Source organism: Anomaloglossus baeobatrachus, chromosome 9 (assembly GCF_048569485.1).
Source record: "Anomaloglossus baeobatrachus isolate aAnoBae1 chromosome 9, aAnoBae1.hap1, whole genome shotgun sequence".
Lineage (NCBI taxonomy): Eukaryota > Metazoa > Chordata > Amphibia > Anura > Aromobatidae > Anomaloglossus > Anomaloglossus baeobatrachus.
The window spans coordinates 80,837,146-80,863,329 of NC_134361.1; the positions used below are offsets into that span (position 1 = coordinate 80,837,146).

The following is a 26,184-nucleotide window of genomic DNA, read 5'->3' on the forward strand; positions in this document are numbered from 1 at the left end:
AACCAATGCTTCTGGGAAAGTGTCTTGTGGATGGACGAGACCAAGCTAAAGCTTTTTGGTAAAGCATATCATTCTACTGATTATCAAAAACAAAATAAGGCCTACAAAGAAAAAAACATAGTACCTACAGTCAAATATGGTGGAGGTTCAAAGATGTTTTCAGGTTGTTTTGCTGTCTCTGGTATGGGGTGCCTTGACTGTGTGCAAGGTATCCTGAAATCTGAAGATTACCAAAGGATTTTGGGTCACAATGTAGTGCTCAGTGTCAGAAAGCTGGGTTTGTGTCCCAGGTCATGGGTCTTCCAATGGACAATGACCCCAAAGCTACTTCAAGAAGCATTATGAAACAGATGGAAATAACACGCTGAAGAGTTCTGAAGTGGCAGCAATGAGCCTGGATCTAAATCCCATTGAACACCTATATCGAGGTCTTAAAATTGATGTTGGGAGAAGGCGCTCTTCAGGCATGAGAGACCCAGAGCTGTTTGCAAAAGTGGACTCCAAAATTCCAGTTGAGAGGTGTAAAAAGCTTGTTGATGGTTCTAGGAAGCGACAGGTAAAGAAATGTAATCTCTGGTATTTCCCGATGCTCGGATGACTCCATGCCGGTCTCCTGCAGCAATATTGAAGTGGAAAAAAAAAAGAATGTGGTGATCCAGCAACATTAAGGATTAAAAAGATATTATTTTATCTCCATCTTCAAAAAAAAAGGGCACACATGAACATCTTATGCGTTTAGAACTATGTCTCTTGCTCGTCTGAAACTTGTTAGCCTGTCGTATGTGTCTAGCTTTTTATTGTTCACATTTTTTTATGAAGATGGAAATAAAATGCCACCTTTTTAATTCTTTTTGGTGCCTAATTACCCCATTCTTTTTTCTTATAAAAAATATTATAATGCATCAAATTTTAATTAATACAATTTTTATTTTAATTTATCATAATCAAAAAACAACATAAAATGAAAAAAATAAGTGTTTTCAGATTCTTAAAAATAAATTAATATTATTCCTAAATAATGCCTTGGTTTCGTAGGCACCTAGTTTAGAAAATGGTTGTATACTGTAGATTCCTCCTCGGTACATTTTGTTCTGGCTCGGGTCCAGGTTTATTATGTCTTCTTACCAGCCTATTAGAAGTACCTGTCATCTTGATTATACTGAAGAATCAATGAAGGCTGAAGGGGTTAGAGATAATAAAATGATAAAGTGCAGTCCCCAAGAATGATCCTAGTACTCAGATCAATGCAGCTTGCTGGAGAGTGGTGTAAACATGTTGTGTGGAGCCACATAGTCATCCTGCAAATACAGTATACGGCATGGCGAAGGAGACTATAAGAAAATGGTTGGAATTTATTTCTATGAGGCAAAAAAAGACATAAATAGAGAAATCAAATCCATGGGATGAGTTTCTCATTAAAATTAACAGTTCCAGGGATCTTGTTGAAATGTGCCTGTAATATTTGTTCATTTATTATTTCCAATTCCCTCTAATAGAATTTAATTACAGTGGAACCTTGGATTACGAGTATAATTGTTTCCGGGAGTCTCCTCTTAAACTAAAGGGCCCATTACACGCTACGATATATCTAACGATATGTCGTCGGGGTCACGTCATTAGTGACGCACATCCGGCCTCGTTTGACATATTGTAGGGTGTGATAGCTATGAGCGACTGTGAACGAGCAAAAATACTCACCTTATCGTTGCTCGTTGACACGTCGCTCATTTTCAAAAAAATCGATCGTCCTTCTGCGCGCCGGTTGTTCATCGTTCCCGTGGCAGCACACATCGCTCCGTGTGACACCGTGGGAACAATGAACTGCAGCTTACCTGCGTCCTGCCAGCAATGCGGAAGGAAGGAGGTGGGAGGCATGTTACGTCCCACTCATCTCTGCCCCTCTGCTTCTAATGGGCGGCCGCTGTGTGACATCGCTGTGACGGCGAACATCCCTCCCCCTTCAGGAAGTGGATGTTCGCCGCCCACAGCGAGGTCTTTCGGGAGGTATGTACGTGTGACGGGGGTTACCGACTTTGTGCGACACGGGCAACAAATTGCACGTAACACACAAACGATGGGGGCGGGTGCGATCGCACGATATATTGTCCCGTGTAACGCCGCCTTAAGTTACTCTTATATCGAAGCAAATTTTCCCATAGGAAATAACTGAAAAACAGACAATTCGTTCCACAACCCAAAAATATTTACTGCATTTATAGAAATGTATTACAGTAATAGAAAATGATGTCCTGTATTCATATAAAATTATAACAGTACAATGATACAAAATACTGTACAGTACAGTAAAAAAACATAAAACAAATTACATTGCACGTTAGCTTACAATGGAATTCTGGTGTGCGGGAGGTACAATACAGAGAAAAAAGGATGTATGAATATGACAAGCTTTATTCTAGTACGTAAAAACAGACCCCAAATATATTCACCCCAAAATAAGGGCAGAACTAAGCCAAATGTGGAGTGGGACTACTGCACAGGCAATTAGATTACAGTACAAGCAATGTGCTGTCCTTGTTAGCAGAGAGAAAGTACTATACTTTATACAATAAGACATGCTATATAGTATATACTGTACTATACAATGGTATACTGCATACAGTATATAGTTCATATGTACAGAAAGTTACCTCCAGAGCGGGTCAGAGCGCGGTGAAAGGTTGGAACCAGAAGTGTGCATGGTGAATATTTGCTCTTATTGCAAAGCATTGCTCTTAAACCAAGTTACAAATTTGTAAAAAGTTTTGCTTGTCTTGCAAAATGCTCTCAAAACAAAATACTCTTAATCCAAGGTTCCACTGTATTAAGTTTCATGTAAATCTATGGAAAAGCATGGTATGTTCCATAACACCGTTCATGTATTGCACCTAGGGGAGAATTTCACCATATATACGTCAATGTGGCAGTGCGGCTCAGAAGACACCTCTAGACACCTGTGTTACACACATTGGCCAGTTAGATAATGTGTATTGTACACTTTAGCATTAAATGTAGTACTATGAAACCTATATAAAAAAATTTTGAAAACAAATACTGCATCTGGTTCACACCCTTTGGTTCATTTATTATTCATCATTGACGTTTTTTCCATAAAGATTTTGAGGATATTTTAGGCTTTTATAGCAGAGGTCTGTTTGAAACCTGTTAGTAAAAACAAAATGGTATTTATTTGTAGCCATAGTGGTAATCTGTCATTAAGTACCATTGTAAGGTGTTTAACAGATGAACTGAAAGTGCAACTGCAGGGAGAAAATGATTTTGTATTATCCCTGCAGCTGCTCACCTCCAGTCATCAGGATAGGGCTGGGGATATAACCTTGTAGTAATTACTCCCTCTGCTCCTTGACGGACATTCTGCTCTGCAGTGTATAACTTAAGGTTACACACAGCGACATTGCTAGCGATGTCGCTGGTGAAAGCACCCCATCCGTCGGTTGTGCGTCATGGGCAAATCACTGCCCGTGGCGCACAACATCGCTAGGACCCGTCACACATACTTACCTGCCTAGCGACGTCGCTGTGGCCGGCGAACTGCCTCCTTTCTAAGGGGGAGGTTTGTTTGGCATCACAGCGGCGTCACTAAGCGGCTACCCAATAGAAGAAGAGGGGCGGAGATGAGTGGGCCAAACATCCCGCCCACCTCCTTCCTTCCTCATTGTGGGCGGCTGCAGGTACGGTGATGTTCATCGTTCCTGCGGTGTCACACATAGCGATGTGTGCTTCCGCAGGAACGATGAACAACCTGCGTCCTGTAACAGCAACGATATTCGGCAAAGGAATGACGTGTCAACGATCAACGATTAGGTAAGTAATCTTGATCGTTAACGTTCACACGCAACAAAGTCGCTAACAAGGCCGGATATGCGTCACGAATTCCGTGACCCTAACGACATCTCGTTAGCGATGTCGTTGCGTGTAAATTCCGTTTCAGGCCCCTTTCACACATCAGTTTTTTGCCACCAGTCACAAGCCGTCGAATTTTGAAAAAAAACGGATCCAGCGACTGATGCTACTGGATCTGTCTTTTTCTCATTGACTTGTATTAGTGACAGATTGCAACGGATGGCCTCACGTTTCATCTGTCGTTCGACGGATCCATTGAAAAATGTTTGTCTGTAGGACAGAGATGATGTCCACAGAACTGGCAGTGATTACATCGCAGCCCTGATCTTATAATTCAGTGACCGAGAAGGATCAGAAAAGGACAAAAAGGCGGAAACCCAAAAAGTAACCAGAGTGGCTGGAACCTTAACGGACTGCAGACCTAATACTGACACACAACTAGAAGTAGCTGTGGGGTGTGCCTACGATGACCTAGTAGCCTCGACACAGCCGGAGAACTAAATATTCTTACAGAGAGAAATATAAAAAAAGCTAATCAGCCTTGGAGCAGTCCCCAAAGATATAGCTAGCCCCCCACATGTAAAGACTACGGTGATATAGGAAAACACAATACATAGCTAGAAAACAGATTCAGCAAACATGAAGCCCAAATTATCTGTATAGGAAAGGATAGGAAAGAGCACTGCCTACAGCCGTAAAAGCCCTAATAAATGTCAGCACGCCTGATATGTGAGGCTGCAGGGAAAACATAAACTCAGTTTCTTCTTACAGCATTTCCAATAAGACTAGTGCACTTGATTAAAATGGTATTTATTTGCAGACTACCGAGTAAAAGGGAGACTAGTTTGAGGATCTTACTGCACAAAGTTACTCATTGAACTCAAAGATAAGGTACTATGTACTGTATGTAGGTAGACCCTATACTACCTATAGAGGTTGCTGCAGGCATATTGAATTTAAAAGTTTAAATCTAATACATGATTAGGGAAGATATTTAGAGCTCTCTATCCAAAAATCAAAGCGATAATGACAGTAAAGAATTTTCGACCCAAAACTGATGAGGATGAAAGAAGATTCCATTTATGCTCCCAAGTTAAAACTTACTTCCAAGTTGTCTGCTTACATTTGGTGTAGAAAGTATTCAGTGGACTGATTGGAAAAATCAAGTATCACTGAAACGGCTGTAATATAGATTACTGATGGTAAAAGCACCACTGGTAGGTAGTCAGATGAAACTATAATTTATAACACAGTTTGGGACATTTGCTGCAAGAATCCTAATTCTAGCTTCACAAAGGTAGCTATGGCCATAGGCGTAGCTCAGATTGTCTTGTGGTTGGAGACTTCTAAGAGAAATCCTAAAAACCACAACACGCATGCAATGCTGCAAAAAAAAACAAAACACAATATCGTAAAAAATGACAAATTTCATGACAAATGTAAAGGTCTGTAGGCTCTAATGTCCTTCCATATGCTATTGTTAACTTTCAAGAATCAGTGCAAAAAAAGTGAATGTTCCATCACTAGCCATATGAGATATTCTCCCCTACAGCCAAACTATGCTGCCATACTGAGGCACACAAGAGCGTATATTGCTCCAAAATGTATGATTTATAAGATCTGTACAATACATCATACAGGTAAAGAAAGAAATGTATACAATATCTTCTGCGACTTTTGGATGTGACCATGTTCGAAATGCAATTAAATAACAAATGTAAACTTGTTTTCACTGGGTTGATCTACAGATGCCATCATTTTATACATTACAGCATATATTTAAAGGATTATTCTCTTTTTGTTCCCATCTTCAGGAGACCTATTTCCAGCCTTCTGGCTTCCATCTTGTCATAGGGCAATGTACTCTTCTGGATTGAGAGTTTGGACCAGCTTCATAGCTGCAGCACTGCTCCAAACTTTGCACTCACCCATGCTGCTAGCAGATGCAGCTTTGTCTATATAACATCGGAGGGGAATCAGGGCAATGAAGCTGGTTGGATCCAACAATCTTTATAACAAAGAGCTTGTAAGTGCTTCTCTCCTTGCTTAGTAGACTGACCACTGTTGATAGACTACAGAGGTAACTGGTAATCTAGGTAGTTCCAGCTTTGTCTATGCAGCATCGGAGGAGCATTTGGGCAATGAAGCTGGCTGGAACCAGCAATCTTTATAGCAAAAAGCTTGTAAGCACTGCTATTCTTGCTTAGTAAACTGACCACTGATGATGACTACAGAGGTAACCGATAACCTAGGCAAGAACAGCTTTGTCTATACAGCATCAGAAGAGCATAAGGGCAATGAAGCTGGCTGGATCCAGCAATCTTTATAGCAAAAATCTTTTAAGCGCTGCTCTCCTTCCTTATTAGATCGACCACCGATGATAGATTACAGAGGTAACTTGTAACCTAGGCAATCACAGCTTTGTCTATACAGCATTGGAGGAGCATTGGAGCAATGCAGCTGGTTGAATCCAGTAATCTTTACATCAAAAAGCTTGTAAGCGCTGCTTTACTTGCTTAGTAAATGATTCTGTATGGCGTGCACTCAGACAGGATATAGGTGCTGGTAGAGGGGATGAGAATCCCACGTAGTCAATAAATTCTAATCATCGCACACTCAGAAGTAGTTTGCAAAAAGTGTTCAAAGTTTATTCATAAATGTGCAGTGCAAGAGGCGCTCCCAATAACCAGGACTCAGAAGACACCTATTTTCTTATTATATCATTCAAGGTACCTACCATTGTTTACCACTAATGAATATAGGCACAAGAGCGCCTCTTGCACTGCATATCTGAGCGACAACGTGAACAAGACCCATGCAGGGTTGAAACATTGTTTTAGTCACTCATTTCCTGACACCACCTACTGCCCTGTACCACATTTCTGAATAAACTTTGAACACTTTTTGCAAACTACTTCTGAGTGTGCGGTGATCAGAATTTATTGACTCCTTGTTTAGTAGAACCAACCACCAGTGATCAACTACAGAGGTAACCGCTAACTTAGTCAATCAGAGCTTTGTCTATACAGCATCGGAGGAGTATCAAGGCAATAAAACTGGCTGAATCCAGCAATCTTTATAGTAAAAAGCTTGTAAGCACTGCTTTCCTCGCTTGGTAGACCAACCACCAGTGATAAATTACAGAGGTACCTGGCAACCTAGGCAATAAATAGTAAACAAAATTAAAAATCTCAGAATTATAGAGATAGTAATTTGCAAAGTTTCTTGTTTTTACAACCACTTTGCAATTTGACCCTTTTCAACAGTTAAGAAAACAACTTAAAAGGGAATATGTCAAGTGAATCTTGTTACCTAAACCATAGGCAGGTATGAGTCATGGAGAGACCTGATGAGGCCAAGGTGGGCACGGGATGAAGCCGGCGAGAGCTTGCCTTCTAGTCTTCTCAGTCTCCAAATTCTTGGCCCCTATTTAGGGTATGTGCGCACGTTGCGTTCTGTGCAGTGCGGAAAAGAACGCACCCTCTCAAACTGTAAACACTGCGTTTGTCAAAAAAAATGCATCCAAAACGCATGCATTTTGGATGCATTTTGAACTCGTTATGGATGCTTTTTACTTTGCTGGGGAAGCAGAATGCATGCAATTTGGCACTGAAACGTTGCAGTTCAAAACGCAGCGTTAACGCAGGAAAAACACAACATGCGCACATAGCCTTAAACTACATTATCTTTAAAATGCTGAGGTTTTTCCGATAAGAACATAGATATCTACAATGAGAGTAATGTGTCTGATTCACGCTGCCCATGGTTGATGGAGCTTGAATCCCCTTACAGGTCCCTTTTAAAATGTCAATTCCTAAAATTAATGAAACAGAATTTGTCATTTTTTGCAATATAAATTTTCATTAGGAAAAAAGAGTTTCCCCCCAAAAAAATAATTGTCAAACTGATGTCTTTGAAGGCCAGAGAAAGCAATAATGGTTTTTGATGTATAGGTAAGATATTTTTTATTCTACAACAAAAGCAGAGATTGCAAAGGTTGAGGAACAGTGTAATATAGGTCAGCTGTCAGGAAGCATTCGGCTACAGGGTCTGAAGCACTGTGAACCTATCTATGCATGCTCCGTGATTTCGCTTTTATGATGTGAATCTCCTCCGATGCAATGTTCCAATCTGTGGAGTGTAAAAATAACCAGCCATCAATATAATTCTCAATCAATATCAGGACCGAGCGAAGCCTCTCAGGTGTCTCATTGTGTAGCAGAGTAGAGCGTAACACAACTACCATGAAAGCAAAGTGGAGCTTTGGTGACTTAGTTAAAGCCGGCCGATTGTTATCCTTTTACCTTTTATCAAGAAGGAATAAAACCAATCAATACTTTCAATTTACAGTCACTAAGAAACAGATAACACACTCCATACTTCACATTACAGAGGTTTTCCCACCACGTGGGGCATAGTTATGCATGCTATTTCCATCAGCGGGTATGCTAACAATCTAACGCTAATAAAAAGAGAGCTTTAATGATTTCTAATATGCTGCATATTACAGCCCGGATCGGTCTATTCAAGAGAACTGAATAAAAAAATGAGAAATCAATTATAAAAATTGCTCCTTTTTTCAGACCACTTTTACAGTAAAGCTCTTACGCCACTTCAACAATTCCAGAATCTGATAATATAGATAAAAACGACCGTTTTTTCCCTTTTAAATTATATTTAGCTCAATTCTATTCTGTTTAGTATAAAAAAAAGAATGTTGATGCTTGTGTTCAAATTAATATGAAATGTTTATTTCCTAAAGACATCGATTGTCCTGTGTATTCACGTGGATTATCATAAAATGAAGCCACATTCTGATCTTTCAATAGCATGCATGTTGGTGGCTTCCATTCAGCATTTTGAAAAAAATGTAAATAAAAACAGTAAAAATAGCAGTGAAAATACTGCAAAGACATAAATGCCTTGGGTTATGCCTAGTGCAGTTCCTATGGCTCAATGTATCACACATGCACCAAAAGAGGATTTACGTGTCATCCACGAGACACACGTAAGACAGGTATCTACCACGTACCACTCCAATCGTTCATGCAGCTTGGTGCAGCCCTTCAAATATTGCAAAGGAAATCCAATTTGTAATATCCAATGCACCAAAGACTCCTTCATCAATTAAAAAAATCTTTATTGGTTCCAATGTTCATTAGAGGTTAAAAACAGTCTGACGTTTCGGCTAACACAGGGCCTTTATCAATCCATAAAAAAGTGTACACCTAATTGATAAAGGAGTCTTCAGTCCCTTGGATATTACAAAATTGGATCCACAAAACACAGTTTCTACAATAGGTATAACAGGTTTATGGAGATTGTTCACTTTAAAGGTAACTTGTCAGGTGCTATATGCACCCAAATCACAAGCAGTTCTGGGCGCAAATTGCTAATTCCTGCCTAACTGTCCCTGTATACACTAGCATAGATAAAGAGATCTTTAGAAAAGTATTTCTAAAGATTTTTTATCTTATGCTAATGAGCACATGGACTAGTCCCAAGGGTGTTTTATCCCCTGTTTAGCCACCCTCTTAGCATGTTAGCACGCCCACAGGGGCATAGTAACATACTATTCAATGCAGCATCACTAGCAGGGCCGCACATACCTGTGTTCACTGTGACTGCATTTCTGAATGCCAGGCACTACCGGTCATGCGCAGTATGAAGCCGGGTGTATGCTTCCCTGCTTCAGAGAGGTCTACTGCGCATGACCGGAAGTGCCGGGCCTTCAAAAGCGCAGTCACAGCGAACACAGGTACGTGTGGCATCACTGGTGACGCTGCATTGAATGGCATGTTAGTACGCCCCTGTGGGTGTACTAACATGCTAAATGGGCGGACTAGTTTGGGGATATAACACTCTTGGGACTAGTCCCCGCGCTCATTAGCATAAGATAAAAGATCTTTACAAATACTTTTCTAAAGATCACTTTATCTATGCTAGTGTATAAAGGGATTGTAAGGCAGGGATTAGCAATATGCACCCAGAACTGCTCATGGTTCTGGGTGCTTATTGCATCTGACAGGTTCCCTTTAATCAATTTACTAAATGTTTCAAAATGTTCCTTTCTAATGAATAAGAATATTGAAGGCTATAGTAAAGCGGAACTAACCTTTTCTATTTAGTTATTGACCAGCCTTCTCAAATTTTTGAATTTAATTTATTCATAATTCAAAATTATGAATCTCTCTGTCTTTTCCAAACACCATGCTCAGAGCTGTTTTAACTGCTTTGCTCAAGATGCTTTTCTGAGCATGGGGGAAAGGAGCAGAAAAACTAAAACAGAAAAGACATATAGGCTATGTGCACACGTTGCATTATTTTTCCGTTTTTTTCATGCATTTTTCCTTGCAGATTTTAATCAATACTGTGGGGAAAAACACATGCCAGCAAAGTCTATGAGAATCGTGACTTGCTGTGTAAACGCTGATTCTTTTTTCCTTGCAGATTTTGTTGCAGAAAAAAGAAGCAGCATGTCAATTGTTTCAGCTTTTTTTTTCTCAGTTTCTATAATCCCCTGCAACGCTTTACCACTGCAGTGGATTATATTGCAGCACTTCGCCTCACACGCCATGCATCCAACATGGTGTGTAAGGCTCTCTGTAGCTCAGTAACCCGGGGTCGTCATGGTGACTACCCGGGTTTGACGTTGTAGCGATTGGGTCCCCGTGATCGCATTACAACAACCAATCACCAGGGAGAGGTAAGCAATCCTCCTTCCTGCCTCCTAAATGCTGCGATCACATTGATCGCAGCATTCAGGGGGTTTAACTGCCAGGTGCGGTACGGCACCACTCCTAGCAATGAGAACCAGATCCCGGCTGTAACATCATTTGGAGACCCGACGGCGATTGCTCATAAAAAAGCAACATGCGCACATAGTCATAATCCCATCATAGACTTATTCTGTCTGAGTCTCTCTGCCCCTTTGCCCCATACTCAGAAAGGCAAAGTCCCCAACACAGATTGTTTGCAAATAAACTATTGATTTTTGCTGAGCAGCAGCTGATAGGAAGCTTGAACTAAACTAGGCAGTTAAAACAGCCGTGAGCTTGTTGTTCAAAAGAGAAGATAAAATAGGGTAATAAAGAAGCGCGAAGGCTGATGAATAATTTCACAGAAAAGTTTAGTTAGTCTTTAAGTTTTTAAAAAGTTTCATAGTTGATATAAGATTCATATAAAGACAAGAATAAACATAAATTTGAACTGCTACCAAAACAGCACAGTCACCTTTAATAAAAAAAGCAGAGAAAGTAAGCAAAAATTGTAGCAGTTGTTGTTAAAAAGTGGTCACTGTCAAGGACAAATCACTTTTGATTCTTTAATTTAATTACAGACTGAGACAGTACTAGATTCCTAGAAAGCATTTTAGCAGTCATTTTCCAGTCCTATATACACACGCTCTCAAACATAGTATCATTCAGTTACATAGGCTTAAGCAAAACAAGTCAGCCTCTGCAAAAATACCACAATATCTATTATAGATTAGGTTCTATGGAAGCAATTTATCTAAATTATAAAGACATTGTTTCAAACATAAAAAGTTCCTCTTGATACATTTTCCATTACTTGATCCAGAAGAAGCTTTTTCAAATTCAACATAAAAGTGCTTTTTTTTCCCCAGAACAAGCACCGATAGAATTTGAATATCTGATCTGACAGTCACAACCCCTTCCTTTTTTCCCCCTTCCTGTTACCATACATGTGGCTTGCTTCCACATCATGTATGGTTTAAAGAGGTTGGCCACTACTTTTACATTGATGGCTTATTCTTAGAATAGGTCATCGATGTTTGATCGTCCGGGGTCTGACATCCCGCACCCCAGTTAATCAGGTATTCTAGGTGCCAGCACCCTACAGCAGGCAGCCAACAATGCTCAGTCTGGAATTGCTCTGAGAACTGATAGCGGCCACGGGTAGGTACTGCACATCCACCTCTCATTCAAATCAATAGGAGGCGGATGTGCAGTACTCAGCTGCGGCCGCTATCAAGAAGATGAGGCAACCCCGGAACTGAGCATTTCCGACCCCTGATGCCGGCACCTAGAACAGCTGTTTGGCAGAGTGTGGGGTATCGGACCCTGGCTGATCAGACATTGATGACCTATAGTAGTGGCCAACTTCTTTAAATATACTTTCATTTTTTTTCAAATAATTAAACTTCTCCATCTGCTTTCTTGAGTAAATATCAAAACCTTGAGTAACTTGTATAAAATAACTTTTCTTTAAAAATTACCGTTTCGTAACATAACGTAACGTAATATATTTAGATAAGTAAATGCTCCATCTTACCAGAGTTTCTTTTGGACACCAGCTTGACATCTGCATTTACAGCCGTCCAAACAAAAAAGGTGAAGAGTACAGAAGGCTTCATCTTTCACCGACTTATCCAGGCTCTGGAAAACAGAAGAAAGTTTTATAAATAATCTGAACTTTATAAGTGTTATTCCCATCTAGTAAGATGGGCATCTTTAAATATAGTTTCTTAAAACAAGCACCATTGCAATTTATTCTATATTTAAATGGAACCCCTAATCTTTTTATATTTTATTGTTTACAGCTCATTGCCAAGGGGACTGACTACCGCTTCTGTCTAGCAGCATTAGCAGAACACGTGCAATGCTTACAAATCCTTTCCAACTGAGCTATTAATTATATGCTGCCCACTCTCTGTAACAGTGTCTGTGATGGGTTGCAGTCAGATTGCCGGGCTGTCAGCATCTGTGATTGGTTGCAGTCCTGTGACAGTGTCTGTGATTGGTGCAGTCAGATTGCTGGGGTGTCAGTGTCTGTGATTGGTTGCAGTCCTGCTTCCTCGCCCACCCTCTGTGACAACATCTGTGATTGGTTGCAGTCAAATTGCTGGGGTGGCGATGACTGTGATTGGTTGCCCTCACACTAGCTGTCTGGGTCCTGAACGGGAGTGTAAAAATAAATAAATATTTGGAAAAAATGGAGTGCGGTCCCCCCCAGCTGTGTGCATTATCTTGGCCATGTATCAAAATATGGGGGACCCGATACAACTTTAATTTATTTAAATAAATAATTTAAAAACCGGCGTTCAGTCACCCTCAATTTTGTTACCCAGTCAAGATAAAGCAGTGAATATTCATGAGATTTAATGAGCAGACCTGGAGTCAGTGTGAAAGCACGGAAACTTGGTAATGTGATGCTAGTCATTACTTAAGGATACTATAGACGGAAGAGTAGTCAGACAAGCCAGGGTCAGGAAACAGGAGGACACGTCAGGACACAGGGAGTAAGCAAAAACGCAGTCAAGTCACAGGCCAAGGGTCAGAATTCCAGGAGAGTGCGTATGAGATTCATGGAGCAGACAGAAACGAGATGAGGTAACAGTCTGAGGTCAGAAGCCAGGAGGTCACGACAGGAACAGGAAGCGGGCAGAGAGGAGTCAAACAATGATCCGGTGTCAAGAAACTTAGATCAGAACACAAGCACAAACAAGTATAATTGTCCTGCTTTAATCCCCGCTTTGCTTCCTTTTGCAGCCCCTTAGCCCTTACTAACACCATTTTATAACACTTAAGTTCGGGTCTTTTAGACTTACATGGGGTTTGGCTCCGGGGTTATGTTCGAGTTAAGTCTGGTCCCGAACCCAAACAGTAACATGAACTTTAAAGTACGGACCCCAAACTTTACAGTTTGGGTTCATCCATCACGAGGTGAAGACCCAAATCAATCTGAGCTTTGACCGCTATGCAAAGACTAGCCATGGCTCTCCCAGCCCAAGCATCCCAACCTTCTTCATCTCTATGAGTTTGAGTATGAGTTTGAGACTATGTGACATTTGAGTCGAGAGAGCCATGGCCAGTCTGTGCACTGAAGTCTGCACTTGGACAGAGTTGCATGGAAATCTGAATGCGCCCTAAAGCAGATAAGTTAAGGCATGAAAAGCTAATCAATAACTATTAATAAATTTAATTAATAATTTTTTATTAACCTCAACGTACGATATCACAAGTCACTAAGAATATCTTGACGAGACAGTTACAAAGAATAAACTTTGATTGAACAAAGTTTTAACAGATAATTGCAATGGTGAAACCATAATGCTTTTCAAGTGGCACGACTCAAAATTACTTTCCCCATTTGCTCCTTCTACTTATTAAATGACTTATTAAATGCAGTACGAAGAGTCATTTTGAAGTTCTCAGATATCATTTCATGAACTCGACAGGACTGCATACAATTAAAACCTAATGTCCAATTATAAAAGGATCTGACATATACATTAAAATAGTATTAAAATACAATGTGTTGTGTGTAATAAAACCCCAGTGGGACATTTCAGTAAAATTGCTTTACAGAACACTTTCACCGCACAAGTGTTAAGAGCCTTGATGAGTTTTATAGCCTCATTGCTGTCTTTTCTCGTCTTAAAGGGACCCTGTCTGGTGATTCGTGCTGCCACAAACCGTAGACTTCATCATCACAAATATCTATCCTTCCATCTGAAAAGCTGTGGAGTTTCACAGAAAACATACTGTGATTAGGGATCCAGGAACGAGGTGGCTGAAAAGACTAGTAACAGGTGGCGGACCCCGCGGGCATCTCTCCGCCTGGCTTTGCTTGACTGACAGGTCTCTCTGGGTGTGAATTTAAACAGCAGGAAATGGTTTATGTAGGAAATAACCATGTATAATTCAATTGACATGTATAAATTTTAAATTTTACACTTGGTTGTCTTAATATTTTTGAATAATGGCAAGTTGCTAATTTAGCAGAGTTAGGCCATATTTACACTGACTTTAAGGAGGTCAAAGAACACCATTCTTTTAATTAATAAAAGAAAAAAATTGAAAAAAAACCCACAAGATTTTCAAGCAAAAACTGGATTAAAAAACACTACTAATTTGAGGGCTTCTTTTTTTTTCCTAAAGTGGCATTGAAGAGTTTGGAGTTGTTTGCAGCCTTTTCATTGGGCAGTGCCTGGTTTGGTCAGTTTTCCTTCAGAATACTCTTCAAAGAATTGATCTACACTTTTTTCAAAAGTCATTTTTCAAAATCTCTTAAACAAACTAAATTAACAAAAGTGAAAAAAAAAACCCATTCTTTAAAAAATATGATCCAAAATCTCACTAAACCATAACAGGTGTCCAAAATATTCAATGACCAAATCCCAAAACCACTCAGAGAACGGGAACTTTCTCCAAGATATATAATGACACTGTGTATCCAAATGTAACTACTTTATAAGTAACCATAACGGCGAAATCATGGGTATAACGATCCACACAAATGATGTTATGAGATACAATATAACATGCAAGAGTATCTTTGGATAATACATAAGGAATCTGTAAGACCAAAATCTTATATTCCTCAGAAGAGGGGACTAAAGGGTGCTTTACACGATGCGACATTGCTAACGATATATCGTCGGGGTCACGTTGTTAGTGACACACATCCGGCACCGTTAGCGACATCGCAGCGTGTGACACCAAGGAGCAACGATCAACGATCGCAAAAGCATCAAAATTCATTGATCGTTGACACGTCGCTCCTTTTCATAATATCGTTGGTGGTGCATGCTGCTAGTTGTTCCTCGTTCCTACGGCATCACACACCGCTATGTATGACGCCGCAGGAACGACGAACATCTACTTACCTGCATCCACCGGCAATGAGGAAGGAAGGAGGTGGGCAGCATGTTCCGGCCGCTCATCTCCGCCTCTCCTCTGCTATTGGGCGGCCACTTAGTGACGCCACAGTGACGTCGCTATGACGCCGAACGCACCTCCCTCTTGAAGGAGGGATTGTTTGGCGGTCACAGCGACGTCGCTGAAAAGGTATATGTGACGCTGCCGTAGCGATAATGTATGCTACGGCAGCGATCACCACACATCGCACGAACGACGGGGGCGGGTGCTATCGCGCAGCGTGTAAAGCACCCTTAAGTATAATGCGTAAAGACAAAATCGCAAAAAAATATACCTGTTGCATGGGTATCTACATTAGTCAGTGCTAAGCATTGCTATACAAGGCTGCAACAAACTGAAAGTGTTTTCATAGAGTTTTAAGGCTATGAGCATTTGGTGACTTTTAGGATACACTCACTTTAGCATATGTTCTCTCATGTTCTTATGTAAGAGAACCAGATGGATTATACCAATTATACTTGGCTCAAACTCTGATCTGAGCGTGAGCCGAGCCTCATTCACTGGGATTCGATTCTCTCATATGCAGGAATCGGATCTCAGGTGTGGAAAACATGGAGAGATAAATTTCTCCATAGCCTTCATCATTGCCTGTCTCGGCGTATATCAGACAACACTTGGATGTCATCTGGGTGCAATCCAATGATTTCCACACACCTGGAAGACAGGTTCTGAGAATGCAACAGCACACTAAAGGCGACTCCATGATGACTAGCAAGTATTTTGTTTTACAGAAATAAAGCGTTAGTGATGATAAGAGATAAAACGGACACATTATAAATGACTATAAACTACAAAATTAGTAATATACAAAGTCTAAATATGATACTCTATATGCAGCTATTAAAGACTAATTAACAGGTATTTTCTAGTGTTAGCCCAACTCCAGCCTCTCTATCAGGGAAACGTAAGTGTCACTCCAACTGGTCACCCCCACTTCCACTTAACTGGATGAGTCAGTATAACAAGAAATAACACAATGAATCAGTACATAGGGAATAATGGAGCTATGGTACAATTCGTTAAAGCGCAAGCCCAATTCTAGTTAGTAACTCCTCATTTAGTATCGTACATCTGAGCAAAAATAATGGCCCGGATCTATTTTCTGGATCTGGTAATGAAACTGATCTTCATTGCGTCACATATGAAGTCTGGTTCTCGGTGTTTGGTCTTCGGTGGTTTACCGGCGAAGTCTGGTTCTTGGTCTTTGGTGCTTTACCGGCAAAGTCTGATTCTCGGTCTTCGGTGCTTGCCCTGTAAAGTCTAGTTCTCTCCAAATTTGGCTCACTCTCAAGTGCTTCTACTGCAGTAATGGCAGAGAGGCCAATCTGCTGCTTACACATCTCCCTCTTCTCATGTCTTGGAGCCAACTTCTCCCCTCCTTGAGTTTCCTGGGCTTTTGATTGAGATAACTGTACTACAATTGTCACCTGTCTTCTCCAAAGTCTTGCCTAGAGGAACACACACTTTGTTCTTCAGTTCTTGTCTGCACAGTGCAACCAGCAGATGTGTGACATTTGCTTGAAGACACTGTAGGGGATTGGATGCATGCATATTCTGTCTGCAATCCCCTTACACACCCATAGACTTGAATGGGTGCGCGCTGTCTCATATACGCTGCCAATCACAATATGCAGCAATGTTTTTTTCATGTCGAATTGGCATGAGAAAAAAAAGCTCTGATGAACACTGCCCCAAAATATAACATTGGTGCGAGTGCTATGAGATAACACATTTGCTTGCAGTCATCTGAGTTATATGTTAGTTTGAGCGTACCCTTCAACTCAGTAAAATCGCTGAGCATTTCAAGTAGCAGACTCTTTAGGAAACTCTGCCATTTTATTTTCTGAAGCTTCTATTGTGTGCCACTTTTTTAGCCTTTTCCTGAGTATTTTTTCAAGCGTTTTGGTTTAGGGATGTTTTGTGACATCTGTTATACTGTCTTTTCCGATTATTATTTTTTAATTTTTTTACTCCATTGAATTAATGAAGAGACCAATGATGGCAAAATGCTCCAATGGATGGAGTGGTGCTTTAGATGCAACTGCTTATTTTCCCTTTTATCTCCACCTGCCTCTCTTCTTTGATTGACAGCTCTGGCTTCATAAAGCCAAAGAAGGGCAGAGACAGATGGACAAATAACCACATAATTAGCCCCGCTATGATGCTTTGAGTGCCTGTACTTGGTTTCAACAGTCATTCTGTGGTGACAGTCTTCCTTTAAAACTGTTTTTACAGAATTGGATGAGAGGATCTGCTTTAAAAAATTTTTTTCAAAAAACCTAATTTACCTTTCTAAAGGGAACCTGTCACCAGTTGTTTAATGTATGAGCTAATCCCACCACTTACCAATGCACCTATGCTGCATTCTAAAAAGTGGTATATTATGCCCTGATCCCCTGCATATGCCCAAACAAAATGAATACCTCTTGCGCTGTATGCAAATGCAACCGATCCGGTCTTATGGTGTCTTTGCCGCGGCTCCTGGTAATTGCCGTCCTCCTGAGTAATTGACTAAAAAGCTGAGGACAGGTTCCTTTTAAACAGAGGTCGTCTTCATAATGCAATCCCCTAATAAAGTTTCTTTTTAGCTTTTTTAGTTTTGATTTGGATTTTTCAAAGCATCAGTCAACCATTTTAACTTATCCATCGACTGCTGTTTATTGGAGGTGCACATTCGGCACAGTTTACATACCGGTATATCTGGAGGGAGTGCTGCCTGTGATGGGGCAAAGGAGCTAAAAATATTGCAAAGGTAATATAGTATGGCTGAAAAACTCAAGCAAGATTGCTTCCACGTAGCCCTGCTAGGGATCTTTGTAGAATTTCAAATTACATTAAATTAATAAGTTATATAACTTTTATTATCTATTCAATACAAAGTGTTTTATTATGTAATATAAATTTATAAAGATATAAGAAAAAAGTTACGATTGTGATACAGCAGTGGAGGGCTTGTGAAAGAGGCAATGTAAGACAGATCGGAAGTGACGTGCCATGAAGATTTCACTTGGCATATGCTGCCATCTGGGGAGAATCATGTTGGCAGGTTCATTCCTGGAGCAATGCAATGCAATGCTTACAAAAAATCCATTACAGTAGAGAGGATCCTCTATTGAGAAACCGAAAGCATAAAAACGCTGCCTAATCAATCATTATATCTCCAGATCAGTGCATTTACTGCGGGGAGGAAAGAATGGCTTTCTCATTAGGATAAGTCCACACTTGGCAGATTTGTTACCCACATTCCTATTACTGTCCCATGCTTCTAAAAGGTTTACAGAAATTCATGTACAAGCAGCAGAAACAACCACATTCAGGAAGAATAACTTTACAGTTTGGAGAAATTTCTGCAAAGAATCATGTGTAGCTTTCTCACTGACAAATTGTTTTCTAATTATCCCCATTAGATGGCGCTGCATTCATTCACACCAGCACTTGGGTATCAGTGATTGTGGTGGCAAAACCAATGGCCGGGCATGCATGGCTTGCTATGGCTCTGGGTCACTAGTGTTTATTGATGATGTGACTGAAGGCAGAAGCAGCCAGATTAATTCATAGTATATAGGGCTAGTGATGGGCGAACCCCCCCCAATGTTCATATTCGGGGACTCGCCCGAACGTTTTGTAAAGTTCGAGTTCTGAGATAAAGCGAACTTGCGTCTGAACCCCAAACTTGGACTTTACAGTTATGGGTTGGGCGGTTGGATCTGTAAAATAAAGAATATAGTTAATAATAAACATTGTCATTATACTTACCGCTTTCGCAATGCGTCTTGCAGACCCGCTCAGTTGCTGTCTCCTGGCCGCTTCTGCTTTCGGGTCCGATCATTAACTTCTGGGGGTATTCACTGCACTGCCCGTCACTCATCGGTTTTTGGCTGTTTTCGGCCATGTTTGCAGTGACTTCAGGGTTCACCCGAGTCCATGGATTAGCCATGGATTGAACTTTGACTGTCACTGTGAGCCTGCTTCTCGCTCTGTACAGATGTTTGTCTGTACAGAGCGATAAACCATAGCTGACATTGCTCTCCCTGTGGACTACGTCGGACAAATGATTTTTTTTATAATAAAGATGGAGTGACACCATTAATTTTGGGCTTAGTACCAGCTAAGAATACAAAGCTGGTATTAACCTCTTTATTACCCAGCGCGCCACCGCCATCAGGGCCTCTGGATGAGCCGGATAAAGCGCCTTGAAATGGTTTGCCATTTCCAGGGGAGGCTGTGGGCTGCAGAGGATCCCAGCCCCCAGCTGCCTGGTTTTACCTGACTAGCTATCAAAATATGGCAGGAGACCACACATTTTTTTTAATTATTTTTTTAACCCCTTAACGACCGCGGGCCGTAAAATTACGTCCTAAATGACATAATCTTACTGCCCGCGGTCCTCCGGCGGCAGCATGCCGCGATCGGCACACATCTCAGCTGATTTTCACAGCTGAGATGTGTGCCTGCTAGGCACGAGCAGAATCGTTATCTGCTTGTGCCGATTAACCCCTTATATGGCGCTGTCAATACATGACAGCGCCATTATAAGCGCAATCGCGGTAAAGTTTTACTTACCGCCGAAACCGGAAGTCACGTGACGCGATCACGTGACTCCCGATAGTTGTCATGGTAGTACAGGGTCATGTGATGACTCCTGTACTACACATGAATTGGTTTCACTTTCGCTGTGCCCGGGGCACAGCAAAAGAGAAAGACAGCGTATCTGCTGTTTACAGCCTTCCAGCTGTGATCAGCAGATACTGCAGAGCGATCGGAATGCTGATCGCAATAGCTCCCTAGGGGGACTAGTAAAATAAAAAAAAAAAGTAAAAAAATAAGTTTTAAAAAATTAAAAAAAAACAAAAAAACCTAAAAGTTCAAATCACCCCCCATTCGCCCCATTGAAAATTAAAGGGTTAAAAAAAATAAAAAATATACACACATTTGGTATCGCCGCGTTCAGAAATGCCCGATCTATCAAAATATAAAATCAATTAATCTGATCAGTAAACGGCGTAGCGGCAAAAAAATTCCAAACGCCAAAACGACGTTTTTTTGTCGCCACAACTTTTGCGCAAAATGCAATAAGAGGCGATCAAAACGTAGCATCTGCGCAAAAATGGTACCGTTAAAAACGTCAGCTCGAGACGCAAAAAATAAGCCGTCATTGAGCCTAAGATCCCGAAAAATGAGAACGCTACGGGTCACGGAATATGGCGTAAAATGTGCGCCACTTTTTTCGGACAAACTTCCGATTTTTTTTTAACCCCTTATATAAAAGTAAACCTATACATGTTTGGTGTCTACGAACTCGCACTGACCTGAGGCATCACACCCACACATCAGTTTTACCATATAGTGAACACAGTGAATAAAATATCTCAAAAACCATAGTGCTATCGCACTTTTTTTGCAATTTTTCAGCATTTGGAATTTTTTTGCCATTTTCTAGTACACAATATGGTAAAACTGATGGTTTCATTTAAAAGTACAGCTCGTTCCGCAAAAAATGAGCCCTCACATGACCATATTGACTGAAAAATAAAAAAGTTACGTCTCTCAGAAAAAGAATGGCGAAAAAAAAAAACGGAAAGCGAAAAATCGGCCGGTCGTGAAAGGGTTAAATAATTAAAAAAAATTAATGCGCTTTCCTGCATTTTGATTGCCAGCCACGGTAAAGCCAGGCAGATGGGGGTGGGGGTGGCAGCCCGTAGCCATCCACTTTATCTGTGCTGAGAATCAAAAATACTGGGGAGCGCAACATCATTTTTTAATGATTTATTTATTTTTACACTACTATATGTGTGAGGGACCCAAAAGCCAATCTCAGATGCTGTCATGCAGAATGGGCGTCTGTGATTGGCTGTTTGAGTAACCTGGAATCTGCCCATATATTCTACATGCAAGAATGTATGGGCTGGTTTCAGGTTACACCAGCATCCAATCACAGACGCCCACTCTGTGACAGTGTCTGTGATTATCTGTTATTTTAACAGTACAATAAAACAACAACACAGCGAAAAAAATATTTTATTAGGAAAACAACAGAAGACATTTAGTACTCCATCTATATTTCCAAACCTCCCCCCCTCTCCAACGTAGTCCAAAGGCAGGTGAGCATCTTCAGCTCTGTTACATCTGTGTGAGAAGACAAACACAGGTCTGCTCACACAGACTCAGCTGAGAGCTGTCAGAGACTTCAACCAAGTGCACAGTTGAGGCTTGCGTATGACTCCTGCGAGTTTCTCATCGGTATCATCTGGTACGGTGCACACTCTCCTGACAGGAGCGCCTCAGCTGACTCACACAGTGACAGTCAAAGCTCAATCTAGTCCATGGCTCATGGACTCGGGTGAACCGTCACATCACCGCGAACACAGCCGAAGAAAAACGAAAACTGTAGTGACGAGCAGTGCAGTGAATACCACCTGAAGTTAATGATCGGACCTGGAAGCAGAAGCGGCCAGGAGCCAGAGTCTGCAGGATGCGTTGCGGGACCGGTAAGTATAATCATAATGTTTTTTAATAATGTGCTTTTTTTTTTTACAGCACCTGGACCCGAACTAGACCCGAACTGTAACACGAGCTTCCCAGGAAAACTCGTGTTCGGGATCATGTGCACAAACACTATGTGTTTGGTACGGACCCTGAAAAATGAACCTTTGCGAGCTGGTCATATTCAACAAACTGTAAAACACCCTCAAAAACAGATGTTTTGGGGCTTTTTTTTACAGCTGATGGTACAGGGAACCTGTTTCCTGTTGATGGTATGATGAATTCATCCAAATACATAGACATTTTAACACTAGAAGTCCCAGAGAGGGGTCATTTAACATTTCTACCTTTGGAGCCCAGAGACGGGTTGAATGACCTCAAGGATTTTAGCTAACATCCTATAATCACCGTCTTTTGTTCTGTAATTAAGGCCATTACTGTCGCACCACAGGAGGTTGTTGTTTTCCATTGAGTTTAGCCATTTAGTTTCTAGTTAGTTCTATTCAGTATAGACTAAGGGTCATTTGACCCTCTTTCGGGACTTCAGGGGGGAGCTTGAAATTTCTGGGACTTCTAGTGTTAAAACGTTTTATTGTGCCATTTATGCGTAAATTTGAAGGGACATTCCAACAAGATTTGACTCCATGCCACAATTCCAAGTGTGTGAAGAAATTCTTGAAAGAAAATAAAGTAAAAGTGCTGGATTGGCCTGGCAATTCACCAGACTTAAATCCTGTAGAAAATTTGTGGAGCATGTGAAGAGACGTCTTGGCAAAATGGACTGTACAACTAAAGAATGCATGATAAGCAGTGCCATACAAGTGTGGCTCCATGATGAAGAATTGAAGAATTTATGCAACAACTTGGTAGAATCAATGCCAAAACGCATTGAAAATCTCATATCTGCTAAGGGAGGACATATTTCTTACTAAAAATTGGTATGTACTGTAACAGTGAACATTTTATTATTAAATATTCAAAAATATGTTTTTTGCTTTATCCCAATTAATTTGCACAACACTGTATATTAAAAGTCCAAAGTGCAACATTGTAAACCCAGCTAAATAGCAGACACCCTAATACAGCACATAATACCCAGTTAGGAAATACAGTGGAACCTTGCTTAACGAGAACAATCCGTTCTGGGAGTGTGCTTGTTAATCAAGGTACTCGTTCAGCAGAGCAAGGTTTCCCATAGGAAATCATTGCAATGCTGACGATCCATTCCACAACTTCTAAAATATCCCCTATTCTGTCATTCCACACATACACAAACATGCACAAATACACACAAACTCACACAAACTCACAAACACACATGCACGCACCCACACGCACATATTATATGCTCACCTTACCTTCCGTTCCATCGCCGGTCTGCTGGGACTTGCTGTTCTCTGGTACGGAGCCGGGCTGTGTATCGCGTTACCATAACGACGAGGCAGGAACTTCCCGGCCAGAGCGCTGACGTCAAAGGCAGAGCCGCTTGCCTCTGATTGGCCAGTGCTCTGCCTTTCATTAGCGGTGACAGGAAATTCCTCCCTCGTCGCTATGGATGCAGATACACAGCGTGGACTGGAGCGCAGCGGCGCACTACAGCACCCAGGAGGCCGGCAATGAAACGAAAGGTAAGCATATTATGTTATATTATATGCTCACCTTACCTTCCGTTCCATCGCAAGCCTCCTGGGTCTTGTAGTTTACCGCGAGGACGTCGCGATGTACCCGGGAACTACAAGAACCATGAGGCCGGCGGTGGAACAGAAGGTAAGGTGAGCATAATACTGTATGTGCGTGCGTGTGTGTTTGTGTGTGTTTGTGCATACATGTGTGTGTTTGTGTGGACAGTGCAAGTGCGGGTCAGAGTGTGGTGGATGTACGGAACCGGAAGTGTGTGCGGTGAGAATTTCGCTCGTACAGCAAAGCTTTCTCGTAAAGTGGGTTACAAATTTACAGAAAGCTTTGCTTGTTAAGCGAAATTCTCGTTAAGTGGGTTACTCGTTAAGCGAGGTACCACTGTAATAGAGAAAAGCAAATAGCTCAATAAAATAAATTATGAGCCTGTATGAATGGCTAAACAGGAATAATAACAATATATGTAACCCTCTAATTGCAAACGCCAGTCATAGGGCTGCACATATAAGATGCATTGATAATGGTCATATTGCACACAGGGTTGTTTAAACAAGCTTAAAGAACCAAGCAGTTCCTGTGTACGTCGGCTGACGCAGCGCACTGTACAGCACAAGCGATCATAGGATTGCAGCTTCAAGTACACTGAGTGGACTAGGAAAAACTATAAAAAATGTAAAAAAAAAAAAAGTGTTTAAAAATATGAACAAATAAAAAAAACGCAACAGTTCAAATCCCCTCCTGTTTGCCACTTTGAAAATAAAACAATTAAAGAAAAATAGAAACATATTTGGTATTGCTGCATTCAGAAATGCCCGATCTATCAAAATATAAAACAAATTAATCTGATCGGTAAAGGGTGTAAAGGGAAGAAAAATCAAAATGCCAAAATTACGTTTTTTGCTTGCATCAACATTGCAATAACAGATCAAAACATTGCATCTACCCAAAAATGGTATCTGTAAAAACGTCAGTTCTAGACAGAAAAAATAAGAAGTAACTGAGCCCCAGATATCGAAAAATGAGAATGTTACGGGTCTTGGACTATAAAGACAAAAGCGCAATTCTTTTTTTGACAAATTTCAGAATTTTTTTTCACCACTTACATAAAAAAAAAATATATACATGTTTGGTATCTACGAACTCGTACTGACCTGAGGAATCATAATCAAGTCAGTTTTACCATGTAATAAAAGAAGACAGACTGGATCTTGGGAGCCCTGCCCTCTGACTGTGCACCCCTCCCCCATTAGTCACAGGTGATTTTATTCTCTAATAGCATGTTGCTGCTTGCCCCTACACATTGAGGTTTTTAACACATCGGCATTGGAGTAGGTACCAGTAATACGAGATTGCCAAAAGCTACTGGGCAGATATAGAAATGGCCATTTTTTTATGCTAAATATCTAAATTTTCCCTAGATTTCCTTTAAGCAGTAATACATGTTTATATTCTTACATTCATGGTTTGCATGCTTTAGCATTTCAGCATGCAACTGAGTATTTTTTGTTCCGACTACATGTTGAGCATGCCGTCAGTTTTTCTTTTTTGTCTAGCTTTAACAGATAGTCATGAAATTGCACTTTTTTTGCTATTTCACCACAGTTGAAATTTTTTTCCCGTTTGCCAGTACAATTTTTGGCAGAATGAATGGTGTCATTCAAAAGTACAACTCGTCCCACAAAAAACAAGCCCTCATATGGCAATATTGAAGTAAAAATAAAAAAAGTTATGGCTCTTGGAAAAAGGGGAGGAAAAAAACGAAAACAGAAAATTGCCAGGTGGTGAAGCGGTTAAATCTGACAGTTCAATTGCACCTCAGTTGTTCCATTTTAATTTTTTTTTTATTTAAAATGAAATAATTGAGATGCAATTGAAATTTAAACTGTCAGGTTTAACCCCTTCACCACACGGCCTTCTTCTCTAAAAAATAGCGTCATGCAGAATCCAAATCAGATATAAGCAGACTGATGACAAAACGTACTTCCACATGTTAACCGTGTGCAATTAATATCATAAATACATAGATTGTCATATTAATATTCATGTGGAATATAGGGACTATATAATGGACAATCGTTACAAAGTAGACCCTGGACGAAGGCGAAACACGTGTAGGGCGTCCTGTGTACCTGGCTGGTCTCCATAGCTAATACAGGTAGATATACCTTCCATCTTGTCCACTCAAGTTCCACGGGTGTATTTACCTTCTCCTTCTTTCCCCCTCTCTCCCTCCCTGCCTCCATGCCTGGAATCTCTGGATTATATGTATATTAATCTAGTGACAATGCTGTCCCCATATATTGATGGGAATTTTTTATTAGACAGCAATCGTTTTTTCATATTGTTGGTTCATTATATCAGTGAGCCTACTGACATATAGGGAATGATATATTAAGGAATGAGACATGGCAAGGAATTACTACCTAGTATATTGTGTTAACTTATTAATATCTGGATGACCAGTTGAGTACTTTGTAATGATTTTAATATCACTGTGATGTTGTGTTCCCCCAATACTTGA

The 26,184-nt window shown here is 40.7% G+C and overlaps 1 protein-coding gene across 1 annotated transcript in view; it reads right to left on the reverse strand.

Annotated features, from left to right (window-relative positions):
• Positions 1-26,184, reverse strand: part of IL1RAPL2 (interleukin 1 receptor accessory protein like 2) — a 1,148,049-nt gene that overhangs the window by 1,043,309 nt on the left and 78,556 nt on the right. Inside the window, exon 2 of the mRNA XM_075323820.1 lies at positions 12,157-12,260. Coding sequence (XP_075179935.1) covers positions 12,157-12,238 — 82 coding nt within the window. The 5' untranslated portion in view covers positions 12,239-12,260. The remainder of the gene's footprint in view (positions 1-12,156; positions 12,261-26,184) is intronic.